The sequence below is a fragment of the Alligator mississippiensis genome, chromosome 2 (assembly GCF_030867095.1).
Source record: "Alligator mississippiensis isolate rAllMis1 chromosome 2, rAllMis1, whole genome shotgun sequence".
NCBI lineage: Eukaryota > Metazoa > Chordata > Crocodylia > Alligatoridae > Alligator > Alligator mississippiensis.
In genome coordinates this window covers 289,010,413-289,028,664 of record NC_081825.1, presented here as the reverse complement: position 1 = coordinate 289,028,664, position 18,252 = coordinate 289,010,413, and the positions used below count along the sequence as shown (strand labels likewise).

At 43.5% G+C, this 18,252-nt stretch overlaps 1 protein-coding gene across 1 annotated transcript in view; it reads left to right on the top strand.

Annotated features, from left to right (window-relative positions):
* AKT1 (AKT serine/threonine kinase 1) overlaps positions 1 to 14,591 on the top strand; it is a 105,244-nt gene extending 90,653 nt beyond the window's left edge. The window contains exons 12-14 of the mRNA XM_006271369.4: positions 5,685 to 5,772; positions 11,097 to 11,199; positions 12,984 to 14,591. Of these exons, the coding sequence (XP_006271431.2) occupies positions 5,685 to 5,772; positions 11,097 to 11,199; positions 12,984 to 13,063 (271 nt within the window). The 3' untranslated portion in view covers positions 13,064 to 14,591. The remainder of the gene's footprint in view (positions 1 to 5,684; positions 5,773 to 11,096; positions 11,200 to 12,983) is intronic.
* The last annotated feature ends 3,661 nt before the right edge of the window (positions 14,592 to 18,252 follow it).

Here is an 18,252-nt window from a genome sequence, read left to right as displayed (position 1 = left end):
CATCCTATTAGAGAACCAAGTGGAAGTAATACTGTAAAACATGCCTGGTAATCAATTCCAGCTAAAAATTTGAAAGTCGCCTTTCAGAAGTATGCCTCAAAAGCTCTGGGAATGTGCCACCTGGAAAGCAGCTAATTTGGAAAGGTGTTCACTTCTGAGTAGATGTTTGTAGTCTTACTTGGGACTAGACGGTTACGGTGCCTGTACCCGAGCGTGGAGGCTGCTCTGATGCACTGAAATTCCAGCATGTCAGAGCAGACTTGATTAATCAAGTCTGTTGGAGCGTAGTAATTGCTGTGCTCCAGCAGTCTCCTGCGTCTTGTGTATCAGCGTCTCTGCACTTAAAAATGGCAGCGGGGGCACTTAAATAAAGCTTGTCAAACGAGCTTTAGTTCAAGCACCCCGCCTCCATTTTTGAGCCTGGGAATGCTGATACATAAGATGCAGCGGCACTTTAATTAGAGTGGCTCCAAGAGCCACTCTAAAACACCATCCCCCACCCCCGGAGTACGTGTAAAAGTACCGTAAGTGTCAGAACCGAAGGTGATGTAATGGGCTACACTGCATCATGCTAACAGTTTCTACCACTGTAACTATCAGAAGGAATCCACTGTAGACTTAGACTTAGAAGGTCAAGTAGACTGCTTTCAGTGGTTAGAGTGGTAGAAACTGAATTGGAGGAAGCAGTTACTGTAATCTTAGGTAGGCCGAGAATGTAGCTTTCATTCTTAAATCAGACGGGCCACCTTGTACTGAGTGACTTACACAACAGTTGGTTTTAGACTACATGTGAATGGAAGCTGGTTGCAAAGCAGTGAATGTAGCCACAGGACAAAGTGGAAGAGGAAAAAGTCCTATTTCTCGGGTTGCCCCGTTTTTGGAAAATATGGGGCTGCTGCCAGCATCAGAATATTCTCTGCATCATTCTTGTAAAGCAGAGCATGTCTGTAAGGAACAACGGTTAATAGTTCCATAGAATTTGAGGCCAGAAAGGCCAGCTTAGGTAGGCTAGTCTGATCACCTGTATATTACCAGCCATATTTCCCCTGTACAGTGCTTTTGTTCAGCCACTGAGTGAAGCAAAGTCCTCAGTGTGCCACAGAGAGACACAAGAGATCAAGGTGCCACCAGTAACTGAGGCCCCTGTGATAGCATGTAAATGACTAGGTGAGAGATGCCCAGCTGGTCCCATCCTTGCAGGTGACCCTTCCCTTGTTCTGAGGAGATGGTTAAGGTAACAATGAAATGGTTTGAGGCTTCAGATTCAAGTGTAACGGAGGGAAGTGCAGAATGAGCACTGAACCATGAACAGTCAAGAACCTGGAGGTGAGTGGTGTCAGGATCTTCCAGATGAGGATGGCCCCAAAATCAGAATCTCTCTACTAGGTCCTGGTCCAGCAAAGCAAATTCTGGGCTGTTGAGATGGTTCATGTGCCTAAAGTTAAGCACGTGCTCGAGTGCTTTGCTAGATTGGAACTAAGCTGCAGCAAAGGTGACATTTTTCAGTTGAACTGGAATTTTATTTTTTGTGAATGTGGGAATGGCCAGGGGTCATTTTAATCTTCACTTTGAGGAGTTAGCTGAAATGGCAGGGTCTGTCTGTGATTTAGAAACCTGCTCATTTTTGTATAAAGACCATTGCTCATAAGCCTTTGAGTGATCTAAGCATGCTGAACAATTTTGGTATTTGCATGTGCTTTTTCTGTGGAAAGAGCTGACTGCCATTCACTTCTGGAGCACAGATATTAGCAGCCAAATCATTAAAATAACTTCCAAGCCATATAAATTCCAAGCTCCATATAAATTCCAAACTAGTTCCATGTTTAATTTTTTTCCTTTTTTTCCTTCAGCTCCATTTTAATAAAGTTTCTTTCTTTGGAACTAAGCTGAAGCATAGAATAAAGGTTCTTGACCTAAGAAGGAAGCAGCCATGAATAAATAGAAATGTCCCGTGCTCAGTTAATGAGACCCATTTAAGCTCTAGTCTTTCTTGTTGCTTCTGGCTCTCTCTATTCATTTCATATTTCCCTGTGTACTGTAAACTTTTTAGTAGTGGTTTGCTTTTCCATTCTGGTTATACCTTTCTGGATTCTGTCTGCCGATTTCCATGCTGGGACGTTAATTTTACGCTGCAGATTTTTTTTCTTTCAGGCTTTTTTTCGCCAGATAATGTTGCATTTCTTCACAAGGTGCCAAGTTTTTAATTGTAAATACTTATTAAAAATGGTCGTGCTCTTGCATTAGTTACTGACTTGAGTTTTGTTCACTCCCAGAAGGCCCTTTTATTCTAATCCTGGCAAAAATAAAAACTGTATTGAAAATACCTTTGTACCCAAAACGTGAGGTTTTCTGTTGCATGCAGCTTTCCTGTTCTGTTTCACTGAGTTTTACTTTTTATTTTACTGCCTTATCAATTTTAAAAAAGTATAACACCCCCCCAGCCCTGCTGCCACTTCACCAAGTGTGTGTATTTATTCTTTGCAGAACAAAAGCTGCTATAACCGTGCTGTCTCCAAAGTACTTATACATGTCTGCAGTTCACTAGCCTTTTTGCATGCTGGTGAAAAGTAGTGTTCATGTCATTCTTAGCTTGTAATTGCTTTGGATTTTCTATATCAAATGGAGAGAAAACACAGTGAAGCAACATTGTTAGTAGTCAGATTGTGGGTGGGGTATTGGAAAGGTACTTCATGGGCCTGTGCTAGACACTAGTCTAGGAAGAGAAGTAGCCTGTGTAGAGTGGGTGGAATGGGATGCTCGCCTCTCATTGTACTGGCCAGCATAGATGCATTGACGCACTGGAGAATGTGCAAAGAGCCTGGTGGAGAACTGGCAGAGCATAGTACCTTCCTGCACCTGTGGTGCAGATAATGATCCAGTCTCCTTCTGCAATCTGTTTCTGGGACAGGGACAGTATAATAATGAGGGCCTGATTTTAAATCACGGATTTAAATATGCTATGTTTTTCACATCCTGCCCCTTGCTGCTGACTGGGTGGGACACAACAACCATATTTAAAACCTCAGTTTTTGCCTTCTGGCCATCAGGAGCAGTCAGCAGGGTCAACAGGCCCCTCCACCAATTGGTGTTGGGGAGCATGTGTGGAGAACTCCAAGATTAAAGGAGCTGCTGTGCTGCGAGTTGGGCCCACGATTTAAACCAGGCCCTAATAATAACACACTGCTGCTTACTTTATGCAAATCATTGTCACAATCAAGCCTGTGATTTATACTGTAAGTGAAATTTAGAAGCTTGCAGCATGGTTACATAGTGAGAGCAATTATGGCCCTGTGCTAAAGGTTCCAGCTGGGGATATGGGAGTGCTGGGGTCAGTTTCCAGCTCCATTGCAAAGGACCTGTGTGACCAAGGCAAGTCATTAGGCCCAGATTCTGTTCTGTGACAGTAGCTCCTGGCAGACATTAAAATAGTGGCACCGTTCAGATCTGACAAATGTTATGTTGGATCCCAAATATGGCATGTCCTGCCATGCCAGAAGTGCATGCAAGGACACATCGTGTTTGGGATGGGACATAATATGCCGCAGATGCCAGTCATGCCACTGTGGGGCTGTCCCCAGCCTGATTCTGTGGATCAGGCAGGGGACAACTCTGTCCCTAGCTGTGGGGCTGTCCCCAGATGGGGATTGGGCATAGATAGCCTTGGGACCCAGTTCAGGACTCAGAGCTGCTCCCACTCCAATCTCAGGGATCAGACTGGTTCTGGGATTATACTTGAGCCAGTGTTATCAATCAGCTAATTGTTGGAACTAGCCTCAGTCAGCCCTGGGTCTGGTTTGAGACCCAAGTCTGTCCAGGGCTAGCACTGACAATCACCTGCCCACTTTTGCTTAGTACCTTGGTGGTTGATGTGCTTGCCCATGAAATCACCTGTTTGTCAGCACCAGCCCCCAACAGCCCAACGTCCAGTTGGAAATAATGGGACTGTCTGAAACTGTTGACAATTAGGTGATTGTTAGCACTGGCCCCAGGCAGCTCTGGATTCAGTTCCAGACCTGGAGCTATCCCCAGCTGATGCCAACAATCAGCTGATTATTCATATGGGTTGGGGCAACTCTGATCTGGAACACAACATATGTCCCATTTGATTTAAGGCGCCATGCAAACCAGCCACAAAGATGTTTTGCATTATATGTGGAACATCTTTGTGGCTGGTTTGCCATTTTACAGTGCCATAAATTGGCTGAACGTGTACCATGTTATACTTTATGGTGAAATTAACATTTTAATCGTGCCATAAATGCAGTGTGTCCTGGGCCTGTGACATTTAAATGGTATTTAGGTTACTTTTAGATACCTGAGTGGCTAAGTGCAGTCTTACTCCATGCTGTTTGTGTTCTGGAAGACTATTATGTATCTGCTTTTGTAGCACACATTCATCACAACATTAAGACTTCAGAGTCACAGAAAAGGGGGCAGAGGGAACAGGATGTGGAAGAGGAGAACCTGCCCATTTTTTGCCTAGTACCCTAGTGTTTAGGTTACTAGCCCAAAAAATGGGCAATCCAGGTTCTAGACTCCATTCTGGCAGAGCTTAAAGCTACATATTCCACTTTGAGGAACGTTCCACCAAGCTCTAGGCAGGGTTGAGGGCATTCTTCATCTTTCCTGTTGTACTGGGCCACTAGGTAGAAAGGCATGCAGGATTTGGAGGGCCAGAATGAGAATAAGACAAAAGGAACCTAACCAATGGAGGTGGCTTTCTCCTGGAGGGGAGAGGATCCTGGGTTCTGCCTTCTGCTCCAAATGCTGTTTTCTCATTTTTATCCCGTGACTACTAAATGCAAAACTTATCCCATTGCTCAGTGAAAACAACTGTTCTCTGCCTTCTCCCACCAAGTGGCAAGGCTCTGTAATAGCAGCTGTCTAGGGATAACTGGTCATCTGTCTGCATTGGATCCAGTGTAAGTTATCCTGGCGTGCAAAACCAGTGCAGATTGCACCAGTGTTGGCATCTTGTGAGTGTAGACCCTAAGCCAGTGCCTGTTGGCACTCTTACTGCAGAGTGTATTTTTAAGTTTCTTTTCTTCTTTGAAAAGTGAATAAAATGCAAAGTGGGTTTCTGTGTTTGTGCCTCACATTTTATATCAAATCTCTCTATAACAAGGTTGTGCGTTGTTGGTTTTCTAATAGCCTGAACATAGCATCTCTCATGTTGCGAGTTCTTGGAGTTCTGTTGGTTTAATTCAGTCCGTAGTTAAGCCAGTTTTATTTTATTATCTTCCAATTCTGGTTGTGATGATTCCTGTGCAAACCTCACTGGAATCAGTCCTAGGTACCAATAGTAACTGGCTTTTTAATTGAAACAGTCAAATTCTGTGGATGATGTCTAGAAGGCATTTTGTTTCCCATAACCATGCTAGCCCAGATCTTCTAAAGAGTGGTTTGTTTTTGTTTTGGGGGTTTGTTTTGGTTTTTTTTGTGGGGGGGAGGGATCTTTTTTATATCAATAATGATTTCTAAACTATGATTTCAGAACGTCTAATGTACTTTAAATGGTGCTTATTGGTTTTGCTGTATTTATGCAGCCAGATAGATCATGATAATACTGGGTCTGCTGCCAACTGGACAAACCCTATAACCCTTCAGGTCCTCTCTCTCAGATACTTTTATTGGAAAAATACATGTTCTCTTTTTATTTATTTATTTATTTTGTCCCAACACAGGTTAGGTGGTGGTCCTGATGACGCTAAGGAGATTATGCAACACAAATTTTTTGCTGGCATTGTTTGGCAAGATGTATACGAGAAAAAGGTATTTATAATATTCCTCTTAGGGAAAGTGTATTTGTGAATTAATTGTTTTCTCACCACTGTCCCCTACATAAACTGTAGAAGAAAACTGCACAGAAGAGATCTGGAACACTTGAGTTATCTTTTCTAAGCCTACCTAAATTGTTACACTGTTCTGCAAGTACTGCAGTTATAGGATTTCCCAATCAAAACTTTTCTTTTAAAGAAAAGCCATCCATTTCCATGCTTGGAGAAGAAGGGTCTCTGTCAAATCAAAAGTGGTCACAAATTCATGTTTTGTTAAACACGTATTTGTGCAAAGCTGGTCTCATTCAACTTTCTTCTGGTAGGAAATAATTTCCCATAAGATGGTTGTAGCCCAGAAGTTGGCTTTTTGTGTCTGGGTACCTGAGAGTGAAGCTAATCAGAAGCAGTAGTAAAAACCTGCATAATTAAAATAGATGCGATCAGACGCATGGGACAGGCATTAACCATTCAGTGCCTTCCACTATAAGCATCATGGTGCCCTCTTCCACAGTGCCTTTTTTGCCTTATCTGAGCTGATCTGCAAGATCTCTTTCCCTGTGCATTCAGGTCCACCTCAGAAACCACTCTTATGATGCCTACAGGAAGTTTAACCAAATGGGACATCCACAGAGTGAGAAAAGCTGCCCTCTTTGTTATCATGATAGCCCTTGAGTAATTGTAGCCTTTTTCCAGCCTCCCGGTTTTACTGTCTTATTGTCCTCTCATTGGGTTAAGTCCGATTTAATGCATAAACAGGGATCTGTCTAGTCTCTCCTCTGTTGCAGAAGTGCCTATAACTTCTCTGGGCCCCAATAGGCATGCACACTATACTGTTTTTAAGTAATGTCCTTTTATTGAATATAGTGCATGATCTGTTTCAGTCCTTGGCTGTTTGGATTCCTTTTGATATAACTAATGCAATAATCTGTTAGCAATTTCTATATCATGACAGTAGATTAACATTGCTGGCTTGTGTATTGTATTGGGAGTTGTCCAACATGAATAGAAGATTACAAAGAGCACCCTATTTCCTCCTTTACCCCCTCCTGTCTTCTTACAGATGTATGCGGTTAAGAGGAACAAAGAGATTGTAGCACAGTAGTTTTTCCTAGTGTTTGTAGACCTCACCTTTGTCCTTTCTAAGCACTTTCTGCATTCATGATAGCTGTAAAGGTGTTGCATAGTCCCTAATGCAATGCAAAATATATAGCATGCAAAGTATAGTATGACACATGTTCCTAATTCCAGAAAGAAGTATTAGCAAAGAAGCTTCCCTCTTTATGTCATATCTCAGAAGGGAAAGAGTGCAATGAATTTGAATGCTGATGAAGTACTTCAGCATTGCATACTTCACACTTGAGTACCAGCATGTGACCGGGATACGCTGATCCTCTTAGAGGACACTGTCAAGGTTGCCAGGCTAAAGTTTTAAACTATTTGAAGATTATTCATACATTTTTTAGTTACAGCATAAACCTTTGTCCCTGCTCCTGGAAGACCTGCTTTTTTCCAAAACCAAGAGAGTTACAACTCTTAACAAAAATGCCTCTTTCTGTAGAAAGCAAATCCCCAAACACACCCTGATCATACACATGTGTTTTACTGGGTTTCATTCTTCTGCTTGCTTTGTTCTTGTCAGAATGCAAAATTCTGGAATCAACAGGCATCTCTCAAGTCTTGGGAAAATTGGATTTGTATAGGTTTCCTGCAGTACCTCACCAAACCAAAGCAGATGAGAATTGGAGAACTAGCAAGTCATGCTTTTGTGTAAAGGCCAGCAAATCAAGAGCTGGCTGGAAGGTCTAATTTTATGCTGACAACACTCAGTAACCCAGGAGTGGGCAATCATTGTGGCTGGGGGGGGTGTATGGTGGGGTGTAGCGGGGTGTGTGTTTATGAGACAGTGTGGCTGTGTGTGTAGGGAGGTGTAGGGTATGTTGTGGGAGGGGTGTATATGAAGTGGGGCTTGTGAGAGCCGGGTGTGGGTGTATGGGGTTTGTGGGCTGTCAGGGGGCGGGGGGATCTCCTGCACAATCCCCCTTATGGTGCACAGCCCCCACCAGTGGCTGCAGCAACAGCAGCAGCAGGGGGCCCTTGGGCCACTCTTGGGCCATTTGTGGTCTGTACAGGTGTTGCTGCAGCTTGGCAGCATTTGGCTTCAGTAGAGCTGCACCTGGTGGCAAGGAGCGCAGCCAGGCCAGCCCACCTCTATTGCATGGGGCTCCCCACGGCACACGTGCAGCTCTCAGCACTCGTGTGCCACCAGGGAGAAGCCCCACGTGATGGAGCCAGCTGCCTTCCCTGCTGCCTGCCGCCATGTGCAGCTGCTGGGACTCTGCTGGAAGTGGCAGGGAGCTCTGCCCGCTGTGTCGGTGGTGGCAGGGAGCAAGGAATGCAGCCGGCTCCATCGTGCGGGGCTTTGTGCCACAGGGAGCCCCACGCAATAGAGGCAGGCCATCCTGGCTACACTCCTTGCTGCCATGTGTGGCTCTGGCCAGAGCTGCAAGCAGGCCACAAGCGCCCCAAGGGCCCACTGTTTGCTGCTGGGGGGGTTTCTGGGGGGTCCCCACACCTCCACACACTCCCTCACACCCATACCCTGCCCACCCGAGCTCCACATTCCTGCCACCCCCTGGGTGCAGGCTCTGCACACCCACCAACCCCATGCTCCTTGCCCCCACCCAGCAGATGCAGGAGTGGCAGCAGCAGCCCCACTTGGAAGCTGTGTGCTGGCTGAGCCAGGGCCCTTCCACGCACAAGGGTGGGAACAAGGCCCGCAGGTTGGGCAGGGTACAATTAATTGGTGGGAGCCCACAGGCTGGATGAAATTTCCTGGTGGGGCCGTATTTTACCTGCTTCTGCGCTAGCCCTTCTATTGCTTGCTGAATGTCTGCAGCAGATGCCTTAGGTCCTTGACTTTTGCACGCCGGCTTTCTGATTGCATAGGATGTATCCAGTCTAGTGTTAGGAACAATTGTTGTAAAGAGAGCTGCGTGAAGAGGTAACTGGTGATTCCTATCAACCTGTGTGGTTAACTAAATGTTGGGGTCTTGAACATTGCACCATTTAGGAGGAAAAATTGATGATGTAGTTGAGTCTCTTTGGCACAAGGGCATACAAAACCCTGCTTCCTTAGGCAGGAATCAGATTGGAGGAAGTTTTCTTCCTTGTGGCACTGAGTTTCTTTCAGCCTGGACCCCCACAAAAGCACACTCAGTCCCCATGGGTTGTGCTACAAATGGCACCTTTCAGCCAGTCGAATTGCACAGCTCTCTCCTACTTTAATATCCCAAACCTGGAGGCTGATAAGAATCTTGCCATCTCTTTGGGCTGTGCCTTATTCTGGCTTAGATTCCAGTTATACAAGGATCCTTTCCTGAAATACGCCAGATCACATTTGTCGCAGGCTCTTGTGTTCTGCAGCTTTCTGCTATTCCCAGCCCTCCTGGAGCACAGAGTGTAGGTGTCTGCTGCAGTGTCCAAATCCTAAATCACCCCCACATGCTGAGCCTCTGCTGCAGACAGTAATTTAGAGAGCATCTGGGAACAGCACAAACGCCAACAACACCATTAGCTAAAAAGGTCAGGGAGGAACCTGAAAGCCAAACAGAACAGGGCAGTGTATGGCTGTAAGGATGATCAGAATAGCAGGGTCTAAAAATGGGGGAGAAAAAGGGGTCTTTCCTCCCTCCATTATGCATACCCCTCATTCCTGGCTGGAATTGCTTGGGTTGCTTCCTTTCACGACGAAATTATCTGCTGTTGTACCATGAGTAATGCATAGCTGGTGTGCTCTATGGTTTCAAGAATGACCTGTGCTTTGAAGTACCTTCATTTTTTAAACCCAGTCAGAGCTCTGAAAGGGCTGAGTGCCTGTCAGCACCCTTGAAGGCATCCCTGGACCCTCAGAACTATTGGCTTTGAAAGAGCATTTCAAAATCTACTCTGCTGGCAGTTTTTAGGGAAGGTATTCATTCTGGAAGTGGAAATTTACTTCTTTGCAGGCTCCCTGTATGTGGGTCCTCTACTGGTGGGTCATGCTTTTAACCCTTTAGATTTAAATCTAATCTGAATAAAGGAATCTTCCAGTTCTTCTGTTTCTTATCTTATAGTAGGGCCTCGGAGCTGTGCTCTAAAAACTCAAAATAAAAAGATGGTTCCTAAGCTAGTTGGATGAACACAGTGTCTTTCTCCTGAGCAAGTAGCTTTGGCTTTTAGGATGAAGCAGAGGGTGGATGGGGTTTTAAAGTCAGGTTCTGCTGACAGATTTCAAATAGAAACTTTTAGTAGAACTTTTTATTTGCATACGGGTTAGTAGTATAAACCTCCATGTCTGCTGAATTCCTGGTGGAGTGATTTACCATTTTGCCTAGATAAATGTTTCCCCTGTGATTTCACTGGGTGCAGCATACTTCCTCCAGCCAGCTCCTAAACTGTTTCGTTGCGCAGTTTGTGTACTATTAAAAGATGGCTGTGTGTACCACCAGAGGTAGGAGAACTGAGGATGAACATCTAGAGCTGTTTGTGCTTTTTGGATGGCAAAAAATCTGCTCTGTTTACATTCAGTTGCTACAGTGTCATGTAGTGGGAGAGTGACCAAAGCTTGTCTCCCAAGGACGTTGGACTCCAAATGCTCTTCTGAAAGAGCAGCTCCTTTCTCTTTCACCCCAGCCTGCCTCCTCCCACGCCCCATTCAAGCGTCTCTGCTCCATCCGGAGATCATGCTTACATGTGGCTGACTTCTGTCCCTCATGCCCACACCCAAGAATTTCGCAGCACAGAGAAGACACTGATTGTGCCACATGTGGTTTAGCTAGAGGAAGATGCTGCCCATGCCTGCTTTCTGTAAACCCACAGGGCTCCCTATGTGCTTACTGTCTGGTTTCCATGCGATAGGAAGGAAGTGTGATGTCACTATGCCCAGCTCTAAACAATTTGGGGGGCATGAGACAGGTTTTCAACTTCTCTCCCTTTCCAGATCTAAAGCAGAGTAGAGGAGTCCTATAAATGTGTACATCATTTTAAAAAGAGACCAACCTGTAATAATTTTAATGAGGTATCTGTTCTTTTTGTGTTGCTTGAAATAGCATCAGAAGTCCAGATCTCTTGCCTTGCTGCAAGCAAGATGGAAGGGAAAACAACCCATAAAGAGCAAATGCATATTTAAATGCTGTGTACACTTTGGCCCATTTCTTCCCAGTGAGTTGTTTTGCTTGTTGTACAGCAAAAATCACTGTCAGTCCCAGTTGCACTTCAAAGCCTGCCTGTTAACACTATATTTCAGGAACACTTAAACTTAGTTGGTCTTTTGCTTTGCAGCTTGTACCTCCATTTAAGCCACAAGTGACATCTGAAACAGATACAAGATACTTTGATGAAGAATTTACAGCACAGATGATTACAATCACTCCACCTGACCAAGGTAAAGTATCCTGAACAAAACTAGCACCATCTTCCCCTGAATAATCTCAAAACAGTTTTCAGTAGTTTTTTTACAAAATACCAAGGAAATGTTCATTCACAGGCATCTGGGATTTTTTTTCCTGGTACATAACTATATTTTGTGATTTGTGCCTGATTGGGGGTTATTGACCTCAAGGGTTTTTCACTTTGTGTTGCCTGTATAGATCAGGGCTAACAGCAAAGATGGGTGCAAACCAAAATCCTGTATCCAGTCTCCAGATGTTTAGAAATGTGCATCTGAATTTTTCCCTCAAGGCTCATCCCTAGATAATAGGCCCCCTGGTAGATGTTACACTTAAGACGTGATTGATAGTTAATCACGTCTTAAGTAGTGACGCGGCCACACATTCATTCAGTTAGCGGGATGATGAAACGAAGAATGACCCACAAAGTTATACAAAAGATGTGAAATAACTTTGTGTCTGATTCCTATCACACCTTTGATTGAATGTGTGGCCAGTGCTCCCAGCCTCTGGAGCACACCAGAGCCCTTCAGAAGTCCTGTGTGTTGCAGAGTCTGGGAGCACAGGTCAGCTGATCAGGGGCTCCCAGCAAGGGGAACACCCAAGCCACTTGGCTCCCATGTACTTCTCCGACCAGGAGTACGCAAGCAGCTGATTGGGGCTCCCAGGTGAGGGATTGCATGGTGTGCTCCCCAGCTGGGAGCCATAGTAAGGTGATGGGCATTCTCAGCCGGGGGAGTGCATCAGATCCAAAGGTTACCCTGTGCTCTCCCAACTGGGAGCTCCAGTCAGCCGATTGGGGTTCTCAGCCAGCGGAGCGCAGGGAGCCACGCTTGCTACATGCCGGTGCAATCATGCACCCTTGCACTGGTGTGGTGGGATATGATGGCACAGCAGGAAGAGTCATTGCTGGGATCCTACATCAGATCTCATTGCACCCGTACTGTAATTTCTGTCAGCAGCTAGAGTAACTGAGGGTTGTTGCTCTAGTGAGTGCTTGGTGAGCTGTAGAAACTATCCCAGCTTTCTCAGTCATCCCTACAAAACCCCACTACTTTAACTAGCACTGTTCTTTCTTTTCCAATTTGGCCTTGGATAAATTAAAATGTTTTGTTTTTGGTAAAATCAATATTTCATTCTAATTTTGACATTGTTTTAAATACTTCATATACCTGGCAGTGTACAAGTTTTGAAACAGTTGTTTTGGAATGAAAATGAAATAAAAATTTGAAATCAACATTTCATTTCAAATGGAATGAATGAAAACAGTGAAATTAGCTTTTAGTGAGAACAACTCTTTTGAAATCTGTGTTTTATTTTGCTGAATCGTCACTTCCCATTGGGAAACGACTCTGCTCAGGAATTGGAGTTGTGTGTACCCACGTTCTGTACACTGCATATGTAAGCAGTTACTACATCAGGGCTGGTGTGCTGAAATATGTTCTAGGTACATGGTCACTGTGTATTCACTTCATAACACTAAGTACCAATGTTATGCCTGTAATGTTAAATGGAGATCACCACTGTTACACCTCTGCACATTGTGCAAGGGAGATTTAAAAAAACAAAAATCAAAAGAAAATCCATTCTTCTATGACTATTGTTTGATATAGAGATTCAAGGCAGGTCTTGAAGGTTGCTTTTCTTTTGATAGTTTTAGCTATGGTTTTTCCACACTGCATTTGTTGAAAGAACTATAGAAGTCATTTGCATTTGCTTTAAAATGAAAACGTACAATTATTATTCAGCATAATGTAAAATGGTGTTTGTCTGCTTGCAGATGACAGTATGGATTGTGTCGATAATGAGAGAAGACCTCATTTTCCTCAATTCTCCTATTCAGCCAGTGGAACCGCTTAATGTTTTGCAATGTTTTCCATTCAGAAACAAAACAGACTGCCTTTTGGGGACCTTACTTCAATGGACACTAGAGAACTTTCTATATTACCTGAATTACAAACTATGTTTGTACTACAATTTAGATGAATTTGTAGGATGCCTTACAGATTCTGTATTTAAAACAATTCTTCATTGCATTTTTGAGAAGGAAAAAAAATCCACTCTTAGTGTTAAGTCAAAGCCTTTGTGCTGAATGACCATAGGTTTTTAAGAATATGCACCAAAACCGTTTACTTTAGAAGTTATTAAGATATTAAACATATCAGCAGCTCTCACCAGAAAACCCCCTTTATTTATTTCATTCAGTTCATTATCTAAATATAGAATCTGCACTCTGAACAATTAGATTTATTTAGGAAGATATAAGACTTTAGTAGCTAGTGCAATAATATAAGCAACAAAGTGAACAAACTCTGGAGAGTTAAGGGTTCAAACTCACTTTGGACAGCAAAGAAGTGTCATCCTACTCCAGAAAACCAGTTATAGGAACAGCATTAATGGCCTCAGTGAGGTAAATCAAGAGTTATTTTGTTATAACATCTGCTACAAGACATTACATATCAAAACAAGTTCAGTGGAATCTAGTCCATCTCTATTTTACACGGATCAGTATTCCACTCAAGACAGTGCATTTAATTATTCCATTTGCTTAGAATTAGAACTATTTGCTAGGATTGGCTTCTCAAGATTTAGAAAACAGGCTGATTTCCAATCTCATCTGGAATGCTACACTGCAAAGTCACCCCACTTTACATAGCATATAAAAAGCTGCATAGGTCTACATGAGAAATCCACCTCAATGAGCAAGTCAACCAAACATGAGTACATTTTGACACTGAAGTAATGACTTGTTGCCACTTTTTTTTTCTTAAAGAAAAGCTATATAAACACTTAATGAAGTTTGCATCATGCTAGATCATTTCCTCTTTCTTCAGTGTGCATTAACGGTATTGGGCAACAGTCGGCGGTGCTTTCTTACTCGTGAAGAATCACTTCAACAGTGTTTCCCATGTATAAGGAAAAACTAGATTGAAACGTCATGTGTGTTTGAGTAATATGATGTCCAAAAAGTGATCTTTTTTGTTTTTTGTTTTTAATCTTAGTGGACAATACTCCACACCCTATTTTGTTGTATCATGTTTCTTTGTAATTTTCATAAAAGCAGTCTTATTCTGTCTTTACTGCAAGTGAATTTATTCCATTGTAGGTTGCATTCGCTTAGATTGCTTTTTGTTTTTGTTCTCTTGACTGTATAAAAATGATGAAATGTACTGCAGTAAATTAGCATTTATTTTTTTTTAATTTGAAAGGGAGTATATTACAAGTACCCTCACTTCCCCTTCCCATGGCAAACTACTGTGTTCAACCACAGAACACCCACCACCATCATTTTTTTTTTTTTTTTTTTTTTTACAACCATTCAACTTTAGCATTTTTACTTATGATATGAGTTTCCCTCCAAATACTTAAATAAAAACTGCTTTAACAAGTTAGGTTTTTATTTCTTTTCGTTAGGAGCTTTCTGGCTTTGTGAAAACATGAAAGCTGTTTTCAAATTTCTCTCCATCCTTCCCTTGTGTGAAGCCTCTTAAGAGTTTATCTCCTTCCACCCACCTTCCCGCAGCCCTTTATTTGCTATGCACTCGAGGTCTGTTCAGTAGTAGGTTGTTATGGAAATAAATTCTGTACTGGAAACCTTCCTTAGGGAAAGGGAATGAGGAAGGGCCTTGTTCTGGTGTCCCTACTTGTGTCAATGGGACTAAACTAAAGTGCTCTGAACAAGAAAGGACAGGATAAAACTCGGATATGCAGGTGTGTTGCTGAGGCCCTAATCCTCCAAGGTATTTCCTATTTTAGTCGACTGAGTCCGGGTTGCAAGAGGTAAAACCCCATCTTATATTAGGTATTAATAGATTCCTTTACTCCGGGAGCTATTTTCCCCAAAGAGGAGATGCTGCCCAGTTAAAAAGGAAATGCAAAGACAGACAGACATTTCTTCTTCTGTACCCAATGTGTCAAGCTAAGCAAGGATGCTGCAACGGTGCAGTAAGCAGCTAAACATTAGGGGTGTGTGAAGTGGGCCCTATTCGATTTGGATTTGGCCTGAATAAGGGACAGTGATTCAGTTTGTTGATTTGGATCACTGTCCCTGATTCGATTTGGCTGAATCTGAAGACTTGATGCCGATTTGGAGATCAGCAATTAGGACATAGACACAACTTTAAAACATTTTTCTACATACCTTGAGGTAGCAGGTGCAGCTCATGATTGCGGCGATGCTGGGGCACATGGAGCATCCCACAGGAGTGCAGGGGGCCCTCCATGTGCTCGGAGGTGATCCCAGAAGTGGACTGGAAGTACTTCTGGTCCACTTCCGGATCTGCCGGGGAGTGCTCTGGGGGCCCCCCCCACGCCTCTACAGCTCGGCAATCAGCCACAGGGGGACCCCAGGTGCCCCCCCCCCAAAATCAGGAGGCACCAGTCACTGAGCTGGGGGGGGGGAGGGGCGGCCCTCCCCAGTAGACCCAGAAGTGGCCCCCCCTGTGCTTCTGTGGGATGCTCCATCCTCCCCAGCATTGCAGCATTCACAAGCCGCCTGGTACCTTGAGGTATGTAGAAAAAACATTTAAAGCTGTGTCTATGTCCGAATCGATTCAGAGCATTCTGATTCGATTCGCAGAGACTAAAGGGTCCTCTGATTCAATTTGGATTAGGAGTTTCGGCCACCAAATCGTGCCGAATCTCTGCCGAATTGAATCGGTCTGAAGCTTTGCACAGCCCTACTAAACATCAATAGGCTGTAACTCCTGAAAGGGTTTATGAGCTTTGAAGCTGTGGCTCTTATGAGGTGATGCCCATCTCTCTTTAGTCTCCATGAAGCTACCAAAAGGTCTGTTAAACCTAAACTTGGGGTAGGAGCATCACCATGTGTCCAAAGTCCCTGTGTGATCATGTAGACCTTTGGGAAGGTTCTGTTGGTATGTAGAGGGTTTTCTTAAATCTTTGCCCAGCCCTTCCTTTCTGTGCATCATGCTTCATGGCTCATGTGATCATCTTACTGCTTCTGGACCTGTGCCTAAGTTTGTTAAGAAATGGAATCAACTGTAGAGCTTGTCTGGCCATCTACAAGTTATGACAAATTCTGAGCTAATGCATGGTTTCCTAATTTAGCCTACAGTAACCTTTGCCTGTGCGTGTACATTCCCTAACACAAGATCTGACCTTGTAAATGTAGGAGCCTGTCGCCAATAAAACAATGTGGTATGAAAATGTAAATGAATAATAAATAGCTCTCCATAATGCTGGTGGTTTGAGCTATCAGTGTAGAAACTGCCTCTGTGTAGCCAGGGTGAGCATGGGAAATACAATTGCAGATGAAGGACAAATTGGACCTCTGATGCCAACCAGCAGCCAAGGCAGGCAAAGGTCTTCTGAACCTGAAAGGAGGTGTATATTTGTCTTTGTTCTGCCTATGTCATCTGGAGGTGGAGAGGCCTTAGATCAATCAAGCAGAACATGGTCATGCAAACACCATTTGGTGCTGTCCTATACAGGAAACTGAAGTCTGCCATGTACCCCATTGGGATATACCAGAGCACAGGAGATAAGCGCTGCAGTCTGCAAGCATGCCTAAAATTCAGAACGTCTCCAAATGCAAACAATGTATAGCTAGCCGCCTCCGTGAGGAAAGTTGCTGTCTTTATGTGTCTCCGTATTTCCTCTCCATCACGATCTTTCCAATAGATTAGATTCCATATAACTTCCCAGGTGCTGTCCCTCTTATACCCAAACTTAAAACATCTTGTTTGCTACTTGATAAAAAATCCCAGCTGTCTTTCCCCCCCCCCCCATTTCCCACCTCAGTCAGATATCTTGATCTTTAAAAATTCAAAGCAAAGTGCTACAGTCATTGACTAAAATCTGAAGGGTTGCATTAGTTTGGAACTCCTTTTGCTTTGGTTGTAGCTTTGCATTGCCCATGTGTATTTAATTGGCTCTTCCAAGAGTATTGTAGTATTAATGATGCCAGTTAAGTTTCTCTTTGGCAGAGGACCTGCCCTCTGCTTTTGCTCCCAGAGCAAGGATTTAGGCTGAAGGGTTGGTTTGCTTCCTCGCCGGTTCCCTTGTTGTGCATCACTAAGGCACGTTTGATGAAATCAGTCCGTGCAGAAGGATCTTGTTTCCTCAGCGCTGTGTATTGCAAACGAGTGTGTTTGTCTTCCACTTTTAGATCTGTATCCTTAATAACAGGGAGGTTAATTGCCACTAGAAGTAAGAGGAAAAGAACACACGGTGCCTGTGGCAAATAAGGGGCCCATTATCCCAAATGCAGCTGAGTGTACAGACGTTTCTTAGCTCTGTCTAATGGAACATATGTTGCATTCTAATCAGGTGATGACTAGTCATTCCGTCTAAGGGAAATCATTTCAAACCAAACCACTTCATTACAGTACTCGATTCCTGCACGCTATTCATTTCTCCATTGACCACCGTGCTTGAGGGCACGGTTGACCTGTTCCATCAGTCGTGACTTTCAAACTAAAGGGTTCATATGTATGAGAATCCCTTCCAGCATAGTTCTTTACAACTCTTTTCCTTACCAATAGCTCTGCTTACATTTCATTTGCCTTCACAGCAGTTCTCCACCTCATCCTTAGCGTCTTCTTATTGCTCACTATTTCCTCTCTGAAGTCTTTGGCTTTTTTTAATTCTTCATAATCTACCGTGCTTCTGGAACAACTTCCCACCTTCTACCTTTCATTTGAACGTCCCATTTTTCCTGAGGTCTTCATTTGTCACCGTCTTTGTAGACCATATCCCAGAGCCTTTGTGCATTTGACATGTTCATCCCATATATCACTCTTTTATACTTGCCTGAAGTACACTGCATGCTTTTCAGGGTTGTGTGTGTGAAGTATATGTATTTTCAGGTATCTTTCAATGTGTCCTGTAAACTTAGGTCAGCCTCTCTATTTTTGTTCAAACAATAATACATGTGCCCTATAAGAGCATAATTATGTTATTACTTGGGAGTATGCATGTGCCACACTTCTTATCTCTCCCAGGTTGCTGAAGATGCTGTCTAGCTCCTTAAGATATATATAAAACATTTTTTACATTACTTTCCTAGGGTATTGATGCTGAATTTG